General features: G+C 38.9%; 1 protein-coding gene across 14 annotated transcripts; it reads right to left on the reverse strand.

Annotated features, from left to right (window-relative positions):
* Positions 1-1,215: 1,215 nt before the first annotated feature.
* Positions 1,216-21,412, reverse strand: CDC7 (cell division cycle 7). 14 transcript variants are annotated; one of them, XM_075508398.1, is made up of 13 exons: positions 21,332-21,356; positions 18,481-18,586; positions 17,084-17,149; positions 14,737-14,823; positions 12,708-12,843; positions 11,977-12,070; positions 11,752-11,894; positions 9,589-9,838; positions 8,894-8,989; positions 7,859-8,037; positions 6,506-6,588; positions 3,423-3,572; positions 1,216-2,408 (listed from the first exon to the last, which is right to left on the reverse strand). In XM_075508398.1, the coding sequence occupies exons 3-13, from the start codon at positions 17,103-17,105 to the stop codon at positions 2,032-2,034; spliced, it is 1,617 nt and encodes a 538-aa protein (XP_075364513.1). In that variant the 5' UTR covers positions 17,106-17,149; positions 18,481-18,586; positions 21,332-21,356; the 3' UTR covers positions 1,216-2,031. The 14 variants fall into 14 exon arrangements, with proteins under 14 accessions (XP_075364513.1, XP_075364514.1, XP_075364510.1 ...); XM_075508399.1 differs by lacking the exon at positions 21,332-21,356 and adding an exon at positions 17,328-17,464 and having other exon boundaries at positions 18,481-18,600; XM_075508395.1 differs by lacking the exon at positions 17,084-17,149 and having other exon boundaries at positions 14,737-14,820; positions 18,481-18,629; positions 21,332-21,412.
* Positions 21,413-23,157: the final 1,745 nt, after the last annotated feature.

Here is a 23,157-nt window from a genome sequence, read left to right on the forward strand (position 1 = left end):
CTTTACTTCTGGCTTTCATTCTTTTGTAGAGCACTACAAAAAGTATTTCATAAGCATATGCTTGTTCAAACACATTTTTCTTTTCACTTTATCCCTCCCCTCCAAAAACTCTCCAGGTTTTAAATAAATAGCTATCTGGAGGAAGGAATAGCAGTGTGTTCTTCTAGCTTGTTATGGAGTATGTTGAGCTTAGAATTGTTCCTTACAGAATTTTATTTACCCTTAATATTTTGGTAAAAACACCATTAGCAATGATTTTCCCTTTTTGGCTATTAAGCTTATGTAGTGGTTAATTCTTGTAGTGCCTGCTGCAAGGAGCTGCTCAATGCTGTGGTTAGCAGGAAAGCTTAAAAAGCTGAAGTCATTTAGAAAGTTCACCACAGATAGTTGACATTTTTGCTTGTTGTCAGCTAGTGCTCTCATAAGACCATAGACAGCATGAGTGAACTAGGAGGAAACAATACATCTGCAGACACTGGCGGACAGCACTGCTTGCCAAATTTGGCCACAGTTCCTTTAGATAAATAATTTCTCAGTGACGTGCTGTGTTGAAATTATATAAACAGCAAAAATTACTAAGACCTGGGCCCCAGAGTCTTGTGGGTTTCAAGATTCTCTGCAATCAATATTCTGACATCTGCAAATATTTTTCTCTAACAGCTGATGCCAGGAAGAGAGCAACATTACCATCATTTTCTATGTATTCAAGATTTTGAATATATTGAAATAATGTATCTTCAGCCCCAGCCCTGGTCAGGACCTTTGCACTATTATAACCACCAGCTCATACGAGAAGGCTTATACAAAAGTTATCAAAGCAGCAACCTTTTCTCAGAATGGCTTGTAACCTCTTATAGCAACAACTCCATTAGCATTTCAGTCTCCAGAATTATCAAGGGTTTTAGAGTAACTTCTGCTGAACATAATGTAACCTACTTTGCACATTGAATGTATGGGGTTAGAGGTTTATTAAGGTTGTTTTTCCTACTTAGGACCAGACAATAGCTAGCTTCGAACTCTGTGGTAAGGTTTCCTTGATAATTAAGATACTTCCACTATGACAGTCATATACACTAGAGCTATCTGAAAAGTGTTTTCTATCACTGAGGAATTTATGCAGGAAACAAATGTGCATAATTCTTCCTGAACAGAAACATCCCAAAGGAAAACCTTACCTGACTAATTTTTATGGAAGCATCTCTAGACAATCTTCTTAAGTTATAAAAACAAAGCCTTTATTTAACAGATATTCTTTAAAAAAAAAATCAATTTCCATAACAGAAATCAAACCTGTGCATGTCACATGAGACATTCTGAAGGCAGTAGTTGTTGAATATTGACAGTTACCCATGGCACTGAGGAAACATGGGCTATGCAAAATGAGTAACTGCATTTATTACTATTGCCTAAGTAGGAAAGACCAGACAGGAACAAAAATGTACTTTTAAAACAGTTATGCTTTTCTTTTGATGATATAACCTCCAGCACCTGGCCCCTCCTCTAGCAACACTCCCAAAGTAATACTGTTCTCTGAAAATAGTCTGAACAAAATTAACACACTTTGCTCCATTTTCAGTCCCTCATGTACTAATCAGGAACAAAGCAGAGATATGCAAGTATGGAAAAAAGTCTCTCAAGCACTTTCTTATTTCAGTCATACCTTAAGGCAAATTTGTAAATTTTAAGAGAATACCTTGAGAATTAAGCATAGAGCTTGTGAAACTTTTTCTTTGTAGTTTTTAATCAAAATTAACTTTCTCAGAGAACAGGTATGCACAGCAATAACCCCTCAGAAGTGTCTTAGGATAAGACCATGTTAGTGATGTTTATGTAATTTTTTACATCTGCAACTATTTCTTAAAGTAAACTTACATTTGCAGTCTGACTGTACAAGACAAAATTTCAGCAGCTCTGTGCACAGTGTGATGGCATTCCATTGAGTGTAAATGTTGAGGGCAACAAGGTAAAACTACCTCAGTATCTCATTTCCACGTAAAACGTATGAAAGCAGTAACAGAATATGGTATCTTCTCAGAGTCTCATGTCTTTAAAAAAAGGATGCAGCAAAGCCTCTTTTGCAGTTATTCTTGTTGCAGGGTTTAAGTCTAGTAGTTTATCAAGTAGGTCATACGCTTCATCAGGAACCTGATCCCATCCATTCGTGTCTGTTGCCTTCATTTCCAAAGCACCATCAGCTTCCTGAAAGCTCTTCAAGTGTTGAATTTGTTTTCCAAGTGTCTCAGGAACACAAGGTTTGTCTACTGCAACTGGCAAAGCTGAGTCATTTAGAGACTTGCTGGGCACTTCACCTTGGGATCTCTTACAGCTGCTATTTGTTCCTCTCAACTTCTCACAGAGGGTTCTTAAGTTTTGTGCTGGGACAACTTGGGTACACAGAACTGACTTACCTAGAAAAAAAAATTTTAGAGTAAGCAACATTTTATTATACTTTCTATGCAACTGTAACTTCTAAGTTTGTTTCAGAGAAACTTCATGTCTTGAAGTGTAACCAGCATTAAAAAACAAACAAACAAAACAAAACACCAACCTATCAAAAGAAACCAAATCCAACCCCCCCACTCCTCCAAACCAGCCATGTTTTACAGCAATAGCTCCAGCAAGTCAGAAGGAAAATAGTCTCAGTTCTGCTCAGAACAAAGCTGTTTGGGTTTGTTCGTGAAGTTAGGTAGCGACAGGTTGTCACCCACCCCACACACCATCTTTTTGCCTTTCACTGTCATTGTAACAGAACTGAAGAAAATTAGATACCCTGATTTTTACATCTCTGTCTGGAGAATGAAAATCGATGCTGTCAGTTACACTTCCAGGTAGCAAGTGCTGCAGCGTTTGGCTTGCAAACAATTAGGGAAATGGTTATTTTAGTTTTTTGTGTGTTTTGTGGTGGTGGTGGTTTTGTTTTTATAAACAGGCTGCCTGTTGGTTTTTGTCTTTGGGGTTTTTTTACTAACTTTTTGGGGGGTGGGGGAAAGCAAGGTTTACATCATCTAAATATTAAGTCATATTGACTTAAGCCTCAGGCCAAATTTTGCAGGAATAGAAACATTGCCTCAAGAATTCTAACTAAATGCCAGTAGAAAACATCTAGTTGGCATATTTCACCTCAAGCGGCCCCAACTTAGTGAAAGGCAGTAGACAGGTTGGGAAACCTATGCTATGAAGTACCCCATATACAAATTATAAAAGATAGAAAAATACAAAACTTTCTTAAAACTCTGTATATATAGACTAGTACTTCTAGTGTTTTACATGCAAAAAGTATGATTTACCTCCAAAATTACTCCCAAACCTAAAAATATATTTATATATTAAAAAAAAAAAAAATCACAGATTGTAAGTCACTGCATTAAATAGCAGACCAAGCATATATTTTCCCCTTTTCCCCATAATTAAGGTTTTCATACCAAAAGTTTTAGCAGCCTGAATGGTTTCTCTGGATCCACGAACTGTCATGATTTGTGCCAAAGCAGTTAAATCATCACTTGCTTTGTAAAATGGATACCGTCCACTGAGCAGAGAAAGGAATACGATTCCTGCAGACCACATGTCAATTGCTGCAATTGAAAGCAAACTTAGTAATAACTAAACTCACAATTTCATCACAAACAAAATCACAATTTTCTTTAAAAAGAAATTATGACCTGAAAAGTTTCTGTCAGAAAAAGTTATGTTCTGAATTACTTACTGACTTTGGTCACATAGATAACACTTCAGCAAACAGTGGAAATTACTATAATTAGATTGAAGAATAATTTCCTGCTTTGATGTGGAGGGACTGTTTAAGCTTTTCCATAGAATTTTTCAGACGAGTAATTCCATAAACTTGCTAAACTTAAAATGTACCAAAACAATGTTTGAAGTTGTTTTACCCAGGCAGATGAGAGGGGGTGAAAAACTGGCTAGTTTTGGCACTTAGTTTGCTTCATATGAGGAAAACCTTATATAAAGATCATAAATAAAAAATAATTTGCAAATGAATGAATCTGAATTTTTCTGGGACTGAGGCTGCCACAGTTAGTAGGATAAATTTTTTAGTACTGCCTATGAACTTTGTTCCTCTCTAATATGAAATCACTTGACAAGATAGCCAGTTTAAGAACTGTAATAGAAGTTATTCATCACTTTCATTGTGTTATGAAGAGTACAGACAGTACTCTGGTGATAGACGCCAAACCATGATGGAAACTTTAATACTGAAAGTTATGAGAATACCTGTCTGCCATAATTTTTTGGCTCACCAAGGTGCACATTTTGAGAGATGGCAAGGAAAGTGAAGGAGAGAGTTTGAAGGATTCCCAAACTCTAAAGAGAAAAATTAACAGCTGGGAAATAAAGCCATAGTTATTCTACTTCTCTTCAAAAAATAAGCAGTAAAATAGGCAGTAATTAATTTGGACATTTTAGTTAGAAACACTATTAGCATAGGACTTTGGGGGAAAAAAAAGTATTAAGTTTACTTCAGTTGCAAAACCAGATTTTAAGTCTTTTATTAAAAAAATAAAAATCAAAGTTAATAATTTGGCACAATTTACAGCAGAAAAATTTTGTATCTATCTTCTTCATAGTTCCTGTAAAATAGTTTTAGTATTACCGTGTCACTATTGAAAAGATCACACTATCTGTTTGACATGTTGTGCATCAACCCAAGTACGTGGATGGGAAAGCTGGAGTCATCAAGGTCAAGACCTTTAAAGATGTTTAATTACTTAACTCTTGCTGAAATTAATAGACATTATATATCTGAATGGCTAGTAAATCCTGACCCTACAATTCTGGTAGAGCTGGGATTATCAGCAGACTGCAAGACCCATGCAATGACATCAAAACCATGAGTCCTCTCTATGCTTTTGTCTAATGTTATCCAACTAGTGAGGCAGACCAAGGAAAGGGGGGCAGAGGGACAAACGAAGTTAAAGCGTAACGGGACCTGTATAACGTCAGCTTGGGAGTTTAGGTTGTATTCCCTGCATTGTGAACCTGGGTCAGATGCACTAAGGGAGCTCTGGATAGAGTCAGCTGGATCCAGCCAGTTACTTGGTCTCAGCGCAGAAACCAGAACTAGTAGTAAGATTGGCAGGAATACAAGGAGGGGACTACAGCAGTCCCAGATAGAAGTGGACAAGATTTGTTAGTTCAAATACAACACAATCTTATAAGTATTAGTATTAGTCTACCCAGTTCTAATTAAGGCCTTTGTTGACATACTACAGGAGCTCAGCACCACTGACTCAGTACTGCTAGGGCTGTCTGTGCCACACCCAAGGGTTTCCAGATTTACCCGTATTTTCTGTAATCCTGCTCCCCATTACCCTAGAGAACAGAAAACAGTCTGAAAGCATATTTAACACTAGCATGTGTCCAAGATTTCCTAGGTATGTCTTCTTTCTGCCTAAATTCTGTCTAGACAGATTCAGAAATTGTCTAAACTTGTCCTGGATTTCTGGATGTCTTCTAGCCCATAAAGCTGGCTGTTACAGCACAGGCATAGTAACTCCAAACAGGCTGCCATACCTCTTGAAATCCCAGTCATACCCACAGCACAGATGTTGTTTCAAACAACATCAAGCTATCTAGGGATAAGCTGATCAAATGTATTGTTAAGTCTATTCTGAGTGTGTGTACACACTTTAAGTACTGGAAATTGACAATTTTCTCAAAAGGTATTCAGCAAAAAAGTGGCTAAAAACTGTTATTTAAATCCAATTTTTGAGGACATTTGTATTTATCCCCCTTTTTCATAAGTCAAAACTGCTGGTCATACACCAAATGTTTAACAGGTTACTTTGCTTTTATTGGTCCTCCATTCTCCAGGTAGGCACAACCTCTCCATGCTACTTGCAACAGCTAACGCATTAATCATCCCTGTGCTCTACCCTGATATTTACCCAGACTATGGAAACTTACTAACTTGATAGTTTTTAACCCTGAGAAATTAAAAATCTAGTAAGAAAAAATTATGACTTTTACAGACCAGCTATTTAGAGCACTAGCAAAAAGGAAAAAACCTGATAAAAAGTATTAACCACTTTCTAAAACACACTTGCAGTTATACCATTACCTATTCCTGCTATGACAGCAAACTATGTGACAATCTATCTAAAAAAGTCTAAAGTATGTCCTCTCCCCAAGATTTATTCAAGACTTTACTTGAATAAATAAGCCAATAAGCCAAGAAACTTGATAAAAATTACAGATTTGTTTTCTTTTAAAACACATTGTATTCAACTCCTGCATATGGCACTACCCCTCAAATGAATAAAGACATATTCAAGTTTCGAACACAGGAAAAATATTCCCAACTTGTTCTTACTCTGAATAATAAACTTTTAATTAATATCAGGGAATGCTTGATAAGTCTTAGAAGGGATGATAAAATGAATTTCACATGTGAACAAAAACCCTCCCATAAAAAAGACAACATAATATGCATAAATTAGAAGGACCAAAAGGTGCAAAAAGGCATTAATTTCAGTCTGTTGTGCAGTACCTGTGGTCTGAGTGGGGCACTTTGTTAATACTTCTGGTGCTCTGAATCCAGGTGTCCCTGCCCTGGGAGCAACTTGCTGACACCTTGTAATAAGAGACAAAAATGTTTAGAATATAAAGTTGATAAATAAGTTCTAATTATAATAATGCTTGATATTATTTTTAGAATATACTTATGTAAGATGTGTAAACAGCCTAACCCTGCCTTATTCAAGTATTATAGAAGTTTGAAGCATCTTATAATTATCTAGCATGAGATTATTATGTTGCATAAGATAATAGCCTTATTATATTATCTATTATATTATTATATTACCTAGCATAAGGTAATACCACAGAAATACTTACTGCATACTTCACTCACAATGACCTTTTTTAGTTTCATTCAACAGCAGCAGCATTTTTGCTAAAGGCTTGTTTTCATAGGAAACTTCAAAGTTGAGACTAACTAACCAAAGGTGAAAAATGCAATAGATTCTTTAATGTGGATGCTCTGGCTTCGTATTAGTCCACAGCAAACTAAGGTTCACTATTTCTGAGAGTTGACAAGAATTTACTTTTCGTTAGATTAACTAAAAGGTGTGAGATTATAATTATTTAAAAAGACAAAACAAAGCATAACAACACTTCCCAGAACTTTCTTGTATGGCTTAAAGTGCCTTCCTTCTATAAGCCACTTCTGTTTTGAGTCTGGCAAATTCCTCATGTTTCATACTTTTGAAATGAAGTTGATATCACCATATTTTGACAGTCTGGGAAGAGAGGAACCCCACAGTTTCATGACTGTGCCTAGTAAGCAGAATTCTCTGCATTTCTTAATGTGTGAATAAAAGGCAATGGTAGATCATAACCAAAACTAACTGCAGAGGGATGGAGTTGAACCGAGTTAAGATTCTCTAACCTGTCTATTATTAAAACTTTAACATTCTTTTTTAAATGAACAAATACAAAACAGTCATGTTTCCTTTTTATTCTACACTTCACGATTTCCAGAACCCAAACCGTTGGCATGGTTTAGGCCTATTAGATAACTACTAATGATGGATTGTTGTATTGTCTTCTCTAAGTGCTGTAATTAAATCAAGCAATTTTCTACAACGCATGTAGGTGGATAATTAAGTACAACACCAAAAAGTCATTAACAGTGAATCTCTCTTGCTGCAGATAGCAGTAAACCAGTTATTCCATTAATTTCATGAACTATTCTTGTTTAAAAATCATACCCAGTGTTTTAAGGGTTGCACAGATCAAATGCTATCTTTCACTTACTAAATCAGCTATCTAGTAAATCTAAGTTTCTGACCTTGCTTGACAGCATAGCAGACAATTTTACAACATTATCAAAGCAAATTACCTTGAAAGGCAAACACTGCAAACTCTATCCGTTGCATAACAGTCACAGGTCAGGTTTGAGGGACAACCACTGGCAGCTTTCCTGGCTGCCCCATTGCTCGCTGTTTTGGTAGAAATAATCTTCTTCTTTGTTACTAACTTCCTAGATGAAACATCTATCATCTTTGATTGTTTTATGAGCTGCAATGTAGATATTTTAGAGAAGGTGACATATTTAAGAAGGCTCCCATTACATATAGATAGGCCAGTTCCTAAAATGCTAAGAGTGAACAGGTGCTCATGAGCAAGAAGCTGCAATTTTCGAACAGAAGACAGCAAACCTTTTTAACAATATCACAACACCTATGAAACAGACACTGGAGCTTTCTAAATATCCTGATTTCCCCCCCTTCCCCTTTGGAAAACATTTTTCAGTGTTTACTAAAAAACAATATACGTTAGATATTCTGAAGCTACAAGACAAGTATTTTTCAAATTAGTATAATGTTTCAAGAATTCTTTTGGTTCAACATGAGAATAAAAAAAATGTATATGAAATGCCACAGCAACACACAGGCACTAACTCTAATTCTACAATAAGATGATCACTGTTGACCAAACCCTCTAATTTAGTTGGGGTTTCCCCCTTGTCATATTAAATACTAGTTACAAAAAGTACAGAAAAATATTTATTACAAGTTTTCTCTCCAGCTTCAACCACAAAATTTAAAAAAAAAAAAAAAAAAAAAAAGAAGTTTCACAAGCTAAGTATATCTTAGTTGCACAGATACATGTGTAGGAAGAAAGATTAATTTAGCATACAAACAAGATCAGCTAGGGAGACAGCTACATAACTAGCTCTTTAGGAGTTTCAAAAGGGACTGAAACAAAAATGACAAATTCTTCGAGCCTTTCAGCAAAGACACACTTAATAATCTGCTCAAAAACTTTTAGTTCCACAGCATCCTGGAGTAGTGTCCAGTCTTACAGAACAACCAGTTCTATAATTTTTCAAATACGTAACAGATTGCTCTTACTGATGAGTCATACTTCTTACTTTTGTACTCGAGTTCTCCTGGTATGTGGAACTATAGACGTTGAAATTCCTCTCTCCAAAGACAGAGCGCTGGACAGAATGGTGCACAGAATCCTCCTACAACACCAACCAAAAAGGACAATAAGGATCCTATCTAACACACAGTCAGCTGGATACTGACAGTTCAAAAAAAAAAAAAAAAGTGTGAAGTGACATAAAACAAGAACAACTGCATGGTAAGTAATTTTCAGGCATGAGTTTACTCTGGATGAAGAAAACATGGTCTAGACAGAACAGCAAACATGCTTACAAAACAAACCATACCTCAGAAGTGCCCCAAGACAATCAGAACCTCATCTGTACTGCATTTGTTATGCAACTAAGTAACTAAACATAGATGAATAATTATTGGTTTGGGGAGGAGCTCCACAGTATGTCACTTAAAAAAAGATTTAAGGCTGTCTAAATAGTAACCCACGCTAGGGTTTGGTACAGCCTTCAGCATTGTATTATATCTAACAGATAGTGAATGATGCCGATAGGGTTACATAAAACTAGCCACTTCAATATTAAACTAGCCAATTTAATATTCTGTGCATCACATTAGGACCCTGCAAGATATGCATACACAACTTTTGTTCAAGTATTACATCTCCCCCTGTTGGATGAAGAAATACATTAAACATACAACAATATTAATGAAAAAGACTGAGAACCTTTCCTCCTCTTCCTTGTTTAATATGTATTTTTGAAAGTGAGCTGGACCTTTTATCAGCTGCTTTTGAGGCTGACTGTTGAGCTATCTGTTTAGATGCTGTGACACTGACAGAAACCCCATTTCCCACGGCTATGGTGGGATTATTTTGCGAGCAACTTCCCTGCTGGTCTTCAGAGTGAGCAGTTTTGAGAAGTTCAATTTTCGTATCAGGGGTTCCTTGTGCCAAGCCAAAATCTACCAAGGCATACCTGAAAGACAGAAATTTAGAATCAGGAGTCGCAAAGTATCCATCAAGCAGTTAAATTTACTATTCATTACTTGTTTACTTATCTTTCTTTTACTTTTTACTCAATACGTTGCTTATCTGTACTGTTGCCAGCATCACAGTCCTATTTTCCTCCTTCTCCTCCTCTTGTCCTATCTTACCTATCCCCTCAATGTTTTTACCCTGTACCCATCTTACTTCATTGTTTCTTATCCCAAAATCTTCTCAAGTGCATACTTTCTCCAATGATATTAAAAAAAAATATTCCAAACAACTCCTTTCTGGGGTTCTTCTAGTCCTACAGCTCCAAACCTTCAGCCAACAGTCAAGTACAAGTGACTTGACCCTTGCAGGATTCCTGTGGGCAGAGGCACAAATGTAGCAGTGAAGGCAGACAAGACTAACAATGCTGAGAGTTTTGCCAGACTTCAAGCAATACAACTGGAATTTACTTCGGTCTTCAAAGAGGTAAGACTACATTAGTTCACACTTCAGATCTGTCTTTAAAAGAATTATTTTTTGCTACAACCAGTACAGAGACAATCCAGCTGTCTCTGGGTTTCAGACAAACTCAACTCCATGGCCTCCACACCCAAAGTAGAGATTAAGGCTCAAACAAATGCTGGAAGAGCAAAACGACAGTACGATTTCATTTTGACAGATTTAAAAAAAAAAAACAAAACAAAAAAAAAACCCACCAAAACAAACCAGTATTTCTCAAATTTTTAAGCTTGTGGTTTGGCAAAATATAATCAAATCTCCCCTACAAACTTCCACTACATAGAATCATTTAGGTTAGAAAAGACCTTTAAGATCATAGAGTCCAACTGTAAACCTAACACTGCCAAGTCCCACTAAATCATGTCCCTAAGCACCACATCTACACGTCTTTTAAATACCTCCAGGGATGGCGACTCCACCACTTCCCTGGGCAGCCTGTTCCAATGCTTGACAAACCTTTTGGTGAAGAAATTTTTCCTAATATCCAGTCTAAACCTCCCCTGGCGCAAGTTGAGGCCACTTCCTCTTGTCCTATCACTTGTTACCTGGGAGAAGAGACTGACACCCACCTCGCTACAGCCTCCTTTCAGGTGGTTGTAGAGAGCGATAAGGTCTCCCCTCAGCCTCCTTTTCTCCAGGCTAGACAACCCCAGTTCCCTCAGCCGCTCCTCATCAGACTTGTGCTCTAGACCCTTCACCAGCTTCGCTGCCCTTTTCTGGACACGCTCCAGCACCTCAATGTCTCAATCATACATCGCACAATACTCACCAATACAGCTATAGGACTGCTAGCACCAAAACAGTACCTTACTCTACCCATTTCAGCTCTTCACAAAAAAGCAGTACCTCGCTTTTTACAGTCTTTAAATACTGTAACTTGCAGGCAAAAAACCCAACCTTATTAGTTATAAACATTAATTCAATGTAAGGTGAAAACAGCACAAATCCAGCTATCTTATCTGTATCAGTTTTACTCTATCCACAAGTAAAAATTTACAAATATCAGACAATGCACCACAAGTCACTATTAGCTTTCTTATTAAAAAAAAAACCCAAAAAACAAAACTGATTTTATTCTTCTCATTCTTATTCAAAAATGTAGTACTTTTACTCAGTAGTAAAATCTTCATTTTTTCAGGTACTTGTCACTCTATGAGGCAGATATTACATTAAGTATGAAAAAAAAATTCCTTCCCTCCTCAAATCCCTAAACACAGAGAGAAAAGTTTTACAAATTAAAAAAAAAAAAAAAAAAAAAATCTTTTTTAGCTTTATTACTTAAGCACATGTTACGCAGCTGGAAGGAAAAAAAAAACCCAAAGCCTAATTGACTCTGTTCTGCCAAGGCACACATCCCCAAATGAGATCACAATATGGTCATCTGGACAGACTTACTCTTTTAGTCGCCTGTTGTAGAGGAAGTTACTGGGCTTGACGTCACGGTGAACAATACCGAAGTGATGAATGCGCCTCAACGCTTTAAACAGATTAAACATGTATTCCCTCACTTCTTCAAAGGAAAGAGAATTCAAAATGTCCTGAAAGATTATTTGGATACTGTAATTATGCAATTGCTTTTAATTAAAAAGTTTTACTACACATCAAAAGTCTGGGACTCACCAAGAAGGATTCATGTTCCAGATATGGCATAACAATAACCACATGATCGTTTTTCCTGAAGCAATAGTTAACTCCCATAACGTTATCTTGTCCCCTAGAAGAAAAGTAATGTCAGTGAATAAAGACCAGAAGATGGATATTTATTTTCCCTTATTTCTTAAAAACTTCAGTCAGGCTTTCTTTTATAATCTAATTTGTATTTTGACAGCAGTCTTATCAGCAGTCAGTAGTTACGCTGTTGCCTCTTACTGCTATGTTCCGTTTGAGTTCTGCAATTTGCAATGAGGGCTCCACAGATTATTTGAGGAGCCGTGGTTTGTAGTTACGCTGTAATTAAATGTAGGACCTAACCTTCATGATACCAACTACTTTAAGAAGGTGCTATTCAGCACACTCTGGCAACAAGTATTCATACCTAAAACCACATTTTCTGATGAAGAGATTATTTTTTCCAAGCATTTTAGAACTGGAATTTTTGTTATCACAGAGAGACATCACAGAACTTCTCAGATGGAAAATACAGCACCATCCTCAAACTGAGGCTACCAGAAAAGGACATCCATTACATGTAAGACACTCCATTTCTTATTTACTCTTGATAAAAAGAATATACATTTATGCAGTTAAAAAAAAGCAAGCGAAGTGCCAAAACTCAAAATAAATAAATACAGAACAGTGAGACAATGTTCAGCAGTTTAGTCATGACAATCATAATTTTTTTGTTTATGTACCCTGCTACTGTGAGGCATTGAAGTTCAGCAGCAATTCGCAGAGGGTGGCTGGTTGGAATCAAGTGTTTCAGAGCCATTTTTTCCTCATATCCTGTTTGTAGTTGTGCTGTGGCCAGGTAAACAGAACTAAAAGTACCTGTAAAGAAGGGACAAAACCACTATATTCAGCATTTTTAATTAGGTCAATTCAGGTTTTTACATATGTGAGCTAAGTGTTCACAATCCTCCAGTATACTTGATACTACATCAAAAGCAGATTCTAAAAGAGAAAAATGCAGTTCCTTTTTTCTACTACTGAATTCAGTGATCTTGTATACAAGTTTTTTTATGTCAGTAAAAATGCAAATGTAACACTGTCTAACTTGCCTGGGACACAGAGCTCTTTGAATGTAAATTTCCTATCTTTGATTTGCTTTCTTGTTTAGGTAGCTTACTTTCATCTGACATCTAACTCTTCTCTCTCCCTACGATGTAAGTGGGCTATATAATGCTAATCTGGAAAGCACTGCCTTTACTATTCAAAGCACTTCTGAAATTGCTACATTTTTCTTAATTCTGTTACCTTATCTATAAAGTAAGACTTCTCGCATGATGTGTAACTTTACTATTTGTTTGCCCAGAGCATTACTGCATAGACAGAATGTGATACTCATTTGAGAAAGGGAGACTGTATGATAAACTTACCCACCCATTTAATTTTAAGGATATCCTAATATATCTCTTAGAAGGTTAATTTATCCTAATGATCTGAGACATCTGAACATAAAAGTTGAAGCATTGTTCCATATGAATAAACAGTACAAATTACTTTTGATTACATTTTAAGTATTGTGTTTGCATCATGCTAGTTCAACAGTCTGTAAGTGCATACATACATCAAAATGCCAGCAAAAACTCTAAATACTTTTTGCAGTCATAAAAAAAATATCTAGAGTCCCATACATTCAGTAGAATTTATTATAGCAACAAGGGCTACCAAGTTGACCTAAGACATTATTTTTGGTGGTGAGAACCACTAAAATGAAAGTGGCTCCAGAGTGGAATCCTAAGTTGAAGCTTGTTTTGTCATAACACTGCAGAACTGCAAGTGGTATTTTTTAAAAGCATTGTTTGTGCCTAAGAGCAAAATCAGAGTACTATTCATAACCAGAGATTTTGTTTAATTATACTAGCTTTTTTATGATAGGTAGAACTCTGTTTTGTTTTGTTTTTGAAATTTTGTATTGCTGTGGTGAATGGAGCTGGGGGGGTTTTTTTTGGGGGGGCGGGTGAGACAAAAACTTTTAGCCATCTAGCCTGCCATCACAGGTATTCCATCACAAAACAGCCATAAAACAATCCAGCTTCTCATCAACATCTTTGTTTAAAAGTGTGGAGTGTCACAAAGCATTTCAGAGATCAAATGGGTAACGTTCCAAAAAGTGCTGAAATGCCACACTCAGAAGTGCCTGAGAATCTATTTATAGTCATGCCTAATGTTTATTGAAGGTATCTGCAATAGTATCTGTTGAAGGCAAGGTGTACACAAGTGTTCTAAAATTTGATACTGTATGTCTTAAAAAAAAGTGGTGGTTTTTTTTTTAAATAAAGCAGCTATAATCTTTCACTCTCCTCCTCCAGTTCTGCCCACAGGGTTTCAGTGGAAACAAAGCCAGCTTAAGGAACAGCAGTTAAATATGTCAAAACACAGCTGCATATAAATAGATTTCTCATGTAAAAGAGAAAAAGAATGGAGTGTTAAGACTTATTTACACGAATCTACCTCAAAAATTTTTAGTTGTCAAAACTGGAATGCTGGTTTTTTGAAAGGCTTTAATATACCAGATTTTCAAGAAAACATCTTGAAAATGTTGCTAATTAACACACCTCTGTGCTCAGCAACATATTAGAATTCCTACAGAGACCAAGAAGTAAACCAAAAAAGGCATTTGGCTTAAATTGCATATATTGAGATCTTAGATTTATACCTTTTAAGTTAGAAATACCAAAAGAAATCTAAGTCTAAGCAAGCTAAAAATAAAACATTTACCTTCTCCAATTTTTTCCTTAATTTTGAACACATTTACAAGCTGTGGCACTGCTTCATAAAGTTTTTCAATATCTTTTTTTATTCCTGCTATGGAAAGAATGGGGAAAGTAAGTTAGGAATTTTATTGCTTGATTCAATATTTGATCTATATTTGAGCTCACAAATCACACTTCAGTTCATAGGACTGTGAATTCACATAAACAGAGGAAAAAAACAGCAGACAGGTATCTATCTCTGCTGATATTAGCATCTGCATACTTGATATTATTATTGTTCTTCACCACACTCCCTTATAAGCTGCAACATTTAATTTTTTTTTTTTTTTAAACTTATCTGCCACCTAGCAGTTCCTGAGAGGGCAAAAGCCTTCTGGTTAGTAAGACATCAATTCCAGCTCATCGATAAATGTTTTCATGAGACTTGCAACACCAACTTCATAAAAGACAAAAACTATAATAGTTGTCTCTGTAAGCACAGGAGCACATCCATGGGATGCAAATCAGAAATGTAGGAAAAGAATTATATATATATATATATATATATATATATATATTTTTTTTTTTTTTTTTTAAGATCAATAATGCAATCTTTCACTGTTACTTAAAATAGTAAACACGAAAAAACATGTTTGCTCTGCATTTAAGTTGCTGCACTTTGTGCTGCAATCACTAGATGGCATAACAAGGATGTGGTACTGTATTTCAAAAAATTATGTAGTTTTCCATTCAGTTTATGAATCCTTGTAGTTTAAGTGCTCTCCATACCCTGCATAAGAATTCACTTCTTTTGAAGCTATGAAGTATGTAGAGGCTGTGACTAACTTCCATAAAGCAGGAGTGAAGAATAGTTTATTATACAGAAGTAAGCACAAACTGTTATTTGGGGAGTCAATCAAATGGAAGAAAAAAAGCATGTGTACATTTTTCATCCTAAAAATAAATAAGAAATTAAATTTAACATAAATATATAAATTGTATTGTATACATAAAAATGTACCATGTTTTACCAGGACAGTAAGTCACAAGCAATAAGAATTGTTTTCAAAATATCACTGATACGCTAGAAACAAAGTATGGATTAGCATGCATTCCCAACCTTCTACGTTAGCTCACTTTATACAGCAACAAAATCTGAAGTCTGCCTAAAGAACCCTTTCTTCCTGGTAAAAGCCCAATAAATTAGTTGGTAATTCAAGTTATAGTTGACTTTCAATTGTAATTTTTTTAATTTCAAAAATGTATAAAAACCAACGTACTAAAATACTTTTGAGAACTGAAGGCTGCTGCCTCTCTTACTATCCATTTACTTATACTTTAAGTAGTTCTCTGCTTCTCCAAGTTATTTTGTTTTAAGTCATTTCAAGGGGGATATTTCAGGAATGAAAAAACCCTCTACGCTACACACCAAAACCGCTAACATTCATTTAAGATACTGTTTTGATCAAAAAATGCAAGTAAAAGGTTAATCATTTCTGCTAGGAATCATATTTAAAAACTTCAAAAATGTCCTAGGATAAAAATGACCAGACTTGTACTAACAGTCAAGATGTACAGGACCCTGTGTCTAATAATCCCTGAAGGAAAAGGCTAAGGAAAACTGGTCAACTGTACAGTTATTCTGGTTATTCCCCAATTTTACAGAGCCAGATTAAGTTAAACACCATGAAAACTAGGAAATTGAAAGTTTGAGGAATCATTTCATTTTCCTGTCAATATAGTAAAAATTTCTGTTGAAAATAACCCTAAAAATTCAAGAAGTTACTACATAACATTTTTTTTAATTGATAGCATTCGTATTGCCCATGTGCTCAGAAATTTATTAAGAAATGTATCTGTTATTGCTGTAATTCTTGTTGTTTTGTCACTAAAAAAGACTTGTTGATAAAAAGCTTTATAATTTAAAAAGTGGTATTTCCATTTAGTTTGCACAGTAATTTCAACTTTTTACACAAATGCTCATGTATTGCATAACAAATATAAGACATTCAAGAAAGCTTTCTGAAATCTTCAGGAAATACAGGAAGGGGAAAGGCCGATATTTGTACCATGTTCCATTTTCCCCAGGAATACTCAAAGGCGTTAAGAGATGAAACCACGTAACAGAACTATAAAGAACTTAACACTGAAATGTTATGCATCACTCAAAGACATAGGCCTTTTTCTCAGGAAGATAATCCTGTTATTGGGTTCCAAAATATCCTACACAAACTTCAACCTAAGAGGTCAGTAGCCACAGGACAGAGCTAGAAAATTGTTTTCAACAGTGATATAGTTCTAACAGGCTCTGTTAGAACAACATTGTTTAGAACTAGTTTGCTATCTAACCTGCTCCAAATAAAGCAACTTACAGTTTTGTTCCAATGCTTGCATTTTAGTCTGACTTCTGATGAGAGTTGCCTAAGCTTCAGTTTTTACTAGAAAAAATACACTGTCAGTAACTTACAACATAAAATTTGCACTGGAATTTCTCCAGTAAAGTTGCTTAGTTAGGAAAAAAGGACTTAACTCTGGCAGAACCCAAGACTCCTAACAAGGAGTCAAAAGGCACATCTTTTAAGTCTTTAGAAATCAGCAGATTTCTACTTTTCTTACCATAGCAGGGTTTGGGTTGTTTTGTGCCACCAGTCTAACAGTCCTAAGGTAGATACTAACAATGATGAAAAGTTCTCTCAATAACTGCTATAGAATCTGCCAAATACTCCGTTTTGTCCAACACTGAATTCAGGTTCCTGCCTGGACAAAGTTCAATGCTATCGGAGCACTAACAGCTGGGTGACACAGGCTGCAGATCCTAGGCCAGAATAGTGCCTACCCAAGGCACTTGGAGCATTTAGTAACTCAACACAGCTTCTTGTGTGAAAGATCCCGAAAAGCGCTAGAAATAGTCCATGACTGCCTGTGTTGATATAGACAGCAGTATAAACATCATCTGTTCTCTTCTGGGGGCCTGAATCCCCAGTTGGGTATACAGAACACACAGGCATTGCACCATCAGTGTATAATAATAATAATATCCAAAATCTTCTATGAGCAGATTTTAAAGTCATTTCTTTACTTCCCAGAATGAAAAGCATTTGCAAAGCGAGACAATTAAACTTTATTCAGCATCACTCTATGTAATTCTGGACATGGATGTGCAGGGGACTGAGAGGACTATCTATTTCTAGGAAAATCAGTAGCCATTATATATAATCTGGCTGACCACCCACAACTACTGAGCAAGCATTGTACAGAAAGTCCAGATTGAAGTACATTCACAAAGAGACCCAAAATCGAGCAACAAAAGACTATCAGAGCACGTGTTTGTAGTTCAGCTTCTCTGGTAAGAGCAAGAACAGTGCTTTTGTGCACATAGACACATCTAAAGAAATTTAAGGATAAGGATGGCAATTAGAGGTTAAAAGGCAAAGTATTATTTTTGTGTACTTGTCTGGTCAGAAAATGTTATTCTCAAGGACTGCCTTTTTGGAATTCTGGTACCCTCTTATAACAACATATTCTGTAATAAATAAATAGTAGGGTTAGCGAATTGTGACAAACTACTGCTGCTGAAGTTTTGTAAAACACAGAAAAACAGGAATAAGCTTAAAATCAAAAGCAACCTCAAATGTTTTCATTTCATTAATCTTTATACAATAGGACCATATACAGGCAGGCTTATAATTGATGCTGAAACTTCCTGAAGTGATGAAGAAGCATGTCAGCAACAAAACATAATGTTAGCAATCCCTATTTTAGCACATACCTGAAAGCTTGCTGTTCTGCTCATGCTTCCCATGGAAGTCTTCAGCCTGATGAGGGTGCTGTTCATCACAGTGAGACTTCAACGCTGTCTCCATCACAAAACAAACCTGAAGTTAAAAATCCAAGACTTTGAGGACCACTTCTGGACACCTGGGGGAGCAAGCACATGTGGTAAGACACTTCCTGGCCCTGCACTCAGCTGCTGAGATGAGATTTAGGGAGTCTGAGGAGTTCCTCTGTGCTACCTAAAACAACAAAGCATCACCCATCATCCCAGAGAAAAACTAAACCAGCAAACCCACTCTCTCTCTAGTAAGAGGAAAAAAGGGGGAAGGGAAGGAAGACTGCAGGATAAGCTTAGATACAAATGATTTTCTTTCATCTCTTGTGTGTTTCCTCAGTCACATTAAAGCATTATCTTTTCCCTGAAGTTTGCTTTGAAAGGCAAGGAACTGATGCACACAAGAATAGCTGCATTGCGTACTGCAACACCCATACAAAGACAGAAAACCTGAAAGAAATTATAAGAGAAAAAAATATCTTCCCAATATGAGAGATTTCTTTCTCTTCTAGAGAAGATCAACAAAAGGCATAATTATTTGATGCCCTCCCCCCATAATAAGAAATAATAGCACATGCTTATTTTGAAATACTTCTTCCCAAATCTTGGAAACGCTGTAAATAAAACTGTAAATTAGTAAAGTGTACTACTATTGTACAATCAAAAAACCCTGATAATCCTATTTCATGAGAGAACCCCAGGGCAGGATAACTGGAGATAAGTGTGCCTGGAAGCACCACCTCTTACAGTTGCCCAACACCAGTTCCTTCAAAGATCTTCCTCGCTTGTAACTTTGCCAAACCTTCAACATTCTGGCTGAACTTTTCCACACGGGGGAAACATATTGTGAAAAACTTCAAATTAAAGGATTCATCTGTTTCAGCTAAGAAGCTATAAATATATTTTTGTCCCCAAAGAATTTGAGCTACCTTTGGCCTGACATCCTCATGCAACAGAACAGGGACAGGCAACAGCTTCTTTTTTTGAGGGACCTTTGCTAGAGAGTGGGACTTACAAACCAATGGAATGAGATTAGAGATATTTCTAGTCTCTCACAGGTAGACACTCCCTCTGCTAGTGCTGAGTAGGCAGACAAACCTGTTCCAAACCTGAAATGGCATGGCCTCATTAGCAGAATAAGGAGTGAGAATTACTAGACACCCCCCCACTGCTCACCACGGCCTACTTGCTCTGATTCAGCCCCACGCCAACCTCAGCTCTAGGCTCTTCCAGTTCAAGGCCGGCCACAAACACGTTGTTTGGAAAGAGACAATGAACGCTTCCATCTGCCTGCAAACCGCCATGGGAACATGTTCATGGCTTGCTGGCCATGAGGAGAGTGAAAGGGGCTCAGCAACTCATCATGTCATTTCATTTATGTTAAACGCACACACTACTATCTGCAGAACCGAACACCTTGAATACTTGAGTATATTAACAAATGGTTTACTAATTTGGAAGTGGGCTTAACAGTTATAAAATGGAACATCAAACAAAGTTTGTTTCAGTCAGATATTTAGTTTTTACATTAAAAACACCAAAGACACCATTAGAGATAAAAAATTAAAAGGAAGACCAAAACGATCCAAAGTTTCAGCTCTAAGAACTTTCTTGCAGTTAAACCACATCTCCAATTAAAAAAAAAATCTCCATAATATCAAAATAAGAAAAAAAACCCCAGACAGTCACAGGTTCAAACAGCCCAAATAGCTTCAGAGTCTTCTGAGTCAGATATTTAAACCTTGCACACAAAAATTAGCAATACTGCTGCTGAATCCTTGGCGAAAGCAATGCTGCTAACTGGAACACACTCTGCTGCCACTAAAATGCAAAGCTCCTTTAAGTAGCAACTTACACACAGACACCCCTGGAAAAAGCTCAATATGCCAAAAAAAAGTTGATATTAGTATCTCTACTTTGTCATTTAAGAAAAGCAAATTCTGTGGCTGGATTAAGTCTTGCAACAAGTTGACGTTTGCTACAGACGCGCAATAAACCCGTCTATTACGAGACAAGCAACAGAAGTCACACATCCAGAACCGCAGGTCGCGCTGGCGATGCCAGTGGTGCCAGCCACAAGGAGAACCCCCGGAGCTTGTCGCGGCAGGCTGGCTCTACAGGACAGCGCCTGGCAGCCAGACTCTTGGTCAAGCCCGCGCTCCCAGCTGCATTCCAACCGCGCTCGCAGAGCACGCATACCGCGAACCAGCGGGACTCGCACACGAAGCGGCGGAGTGGAAGGCCCGCGTTATCACGAGGGCGGCGGGGGATCCGCGCGGGTTTGCCAGCGGGCGCGGGGCCTCCCGGGTGGCCACAGCCGCCAGGAGGAGGGTGAAGAAGGGCACTTCAGCTTCCCCGAGGAGCCGCCCCTCAGCACCGCTCCGCCGGGCCAGGCGCCCGTTCCGGCCGGCCCCACGGGGAACTGCCCCCGCGGGGATCAGCCGGGACCGGGGCGGGCAGAGCGGAGCCTCCCCAGGGGGGAGCGGGCCGCGCCGCGCCAGATCTCCCGCTCCCCGCGGGGTCCGCGCCGACCGGCGCCCCCGGGCCGCCACGGCCGCAGCCCGCCGGGCGGGGGTGGGGTGAGGAGCGGAGGGGGCGGGGGGGGGGGTGTGAGGAGGGGAGGGGGGGGAGGGGTGAGGAGGGGAGGGGGGGGGTGAGGGGGGGGTGAGGAAGGGAGAGGGGGTGGGGGGGGGGAATGTGAGGAGGGGTGGGGGGGGGTGAGGAGCGGGCGGGCTGGCCGCGGGGCGGGCAGGGCCGGAGGGGCGGGGGGCTCACGCGGGGACTCACTCACGCGGGGCGCGGGCTGCCGCGGCGCGCCGGGGTTTTGCCTGCTGCCGCCTTTTGCCGGCCGCCCCGCCGCGGCCAATCCCGGCCCTCGGCGGAAGCCGCGGCCCCGGCCAATGGGACCGCCGGTCGGAGGAAGGCGCGCTGCTATTGGCCGGCCGGCCAGGAGAGGCCCGCCCAGAGCGGCGGCCGGCGGCGCGCGCGGGGCCTCAGGCGGTGCGGCGGGTTCGGGCCTGTGCGGGGCGGCGGGGCCGGCCCCGGCCGGCGGGTCTGGGGCCGCGGTGGGGCCGCAGCCCCTCCGTTGGTGGGGCGGCGGGCGAGGGCCGGGCTGGGCCGCGGTTACAGCTACCACCCCGCCGCCTCGCGCAGCCGTGCTCCGGCCCGGCTCGCCCCTGCTCGCCGCCGCCCGCTGCCTGGACTCGTAACGAGCATCGTGTGGTGGGAGTGAGGGGTCCTCGTTCAGCCGGCGTTGTGCAGGCGTTGAGCGAACTCCTGGTGCCCGCTGAGGGGCCGCGGTGGCTCTGTCTGAGGAGGACTCCGGCGCCTCTCCCAGAGGCGGGGAGACGCTCCCCGTAAGCGCCCTGGCAGGAGGAAGCGGGGACGCGGCCGGTACACATCTTGTAACTCAGGACTGCGTGGGTCTGCTGGCTCCAAGGGTCTGGAACCGTTTAAGATAGTCGTGCTCTGTACAACTATTTGTTGTACAGAGCAAATTTCCTTTTCTGCGTGTGATTATTGTGAAATAATTGCAGTCCCTGGGTAAGATCTTGTTCTCATTAGCTCTGCTATAAATTCAGTTAAATAGTCGAGAGTCCATGAAACTGCTCTCCATTTACACCAGTAATAATGGAGAACGTAACTTGGCTTGCAGCTTTGTCTTATTACCCAATTACGTAACACAAGGGATTGCACAGAATACAAAATTAAATACGCATCTTGATTCTGGTCTGGGCTGTAGCCACTCACCAACAACGAGCAGGACTAGGAAAAGGGACTATTTATTGGAATTACGTTTTGCTGTTGTTTAAAGTGGTGGGATTTTACTGAAGCCAATGCAGTTGCACGTTTGTAAATAAAAGAATTTAGCCCTTTTTGTCTTTTATCCATTTTGGTAATGATTTCTTTTTATTTTAAGATAAAAAAGCATTGCTCTTGTTAAAGACTAGCTCTCCTGCATTTGATAATGCACAGATCTCTTGTTCACTAGAATATGAACTATAATACTTTTGTTTGTTGCATACTTCATGTAGAGATATCCGACTGCACCCCTTGGTCAGTAACAACCAAGCCTGGCCTTGCCAAAGTTCCCAAGGCAACGTTGTAACTTGGCTATTACCTTATAATAAGCTGCCCTTAGATTAACAAAAACGTTAAAAGCAGAAACAGGTTCCAGCACTTTTGCTAACTTGTGTAGTCTCCTATTACACAGTTTAGAAGGAGGGTGCAGAAACGAGTCGCTGAGCTGCTTTGGTGTTTTTGGGGGGGTGTTTTGATGTGTGTGGTTTTTTTCCAACAGTTGTTCTAATTTGCACTTTCTGTTAAGAGCTCTAATAAGCCAGTGCAGCAGCTTGAGATTTAGCTAAGTTAAGTATGCTAACCCTCAATAATTTCAGTTAAGGGTGACAGTATTTAAAAGCAGATTATAGCAAACATGAATTAAATGAGGGATAATGACAAAATAATGCAGGCCAAATTCTGTTCTTTCTTTTATCCATGTAATCTTACAGAAGTTGGAAGGGCAGCATAAACAGTCATGAGCACAGGCTTGTCCTAGTGCTAATGACAGGCGCTGTCATTCTAAATTAACCTCTTGGGACAATCTTACCTGCAGTC

Source organism: Mycteria americana, chromosome 7 (assembly GCF_035582795.1).
Source record: "Mycteria americana isolate JAX WOST 10 ecotype Jacksonville Zoo and Gardens chromosome 7, USCA_MyAme_1.0, whole genome shotgun sequence".
Classification (NCBI taxonomy): Eukaryota; Metazoa; Chordata; class Aves; order Ciconiiformes; family Ciconiidae; genus Mycteria; species Mycteria americana.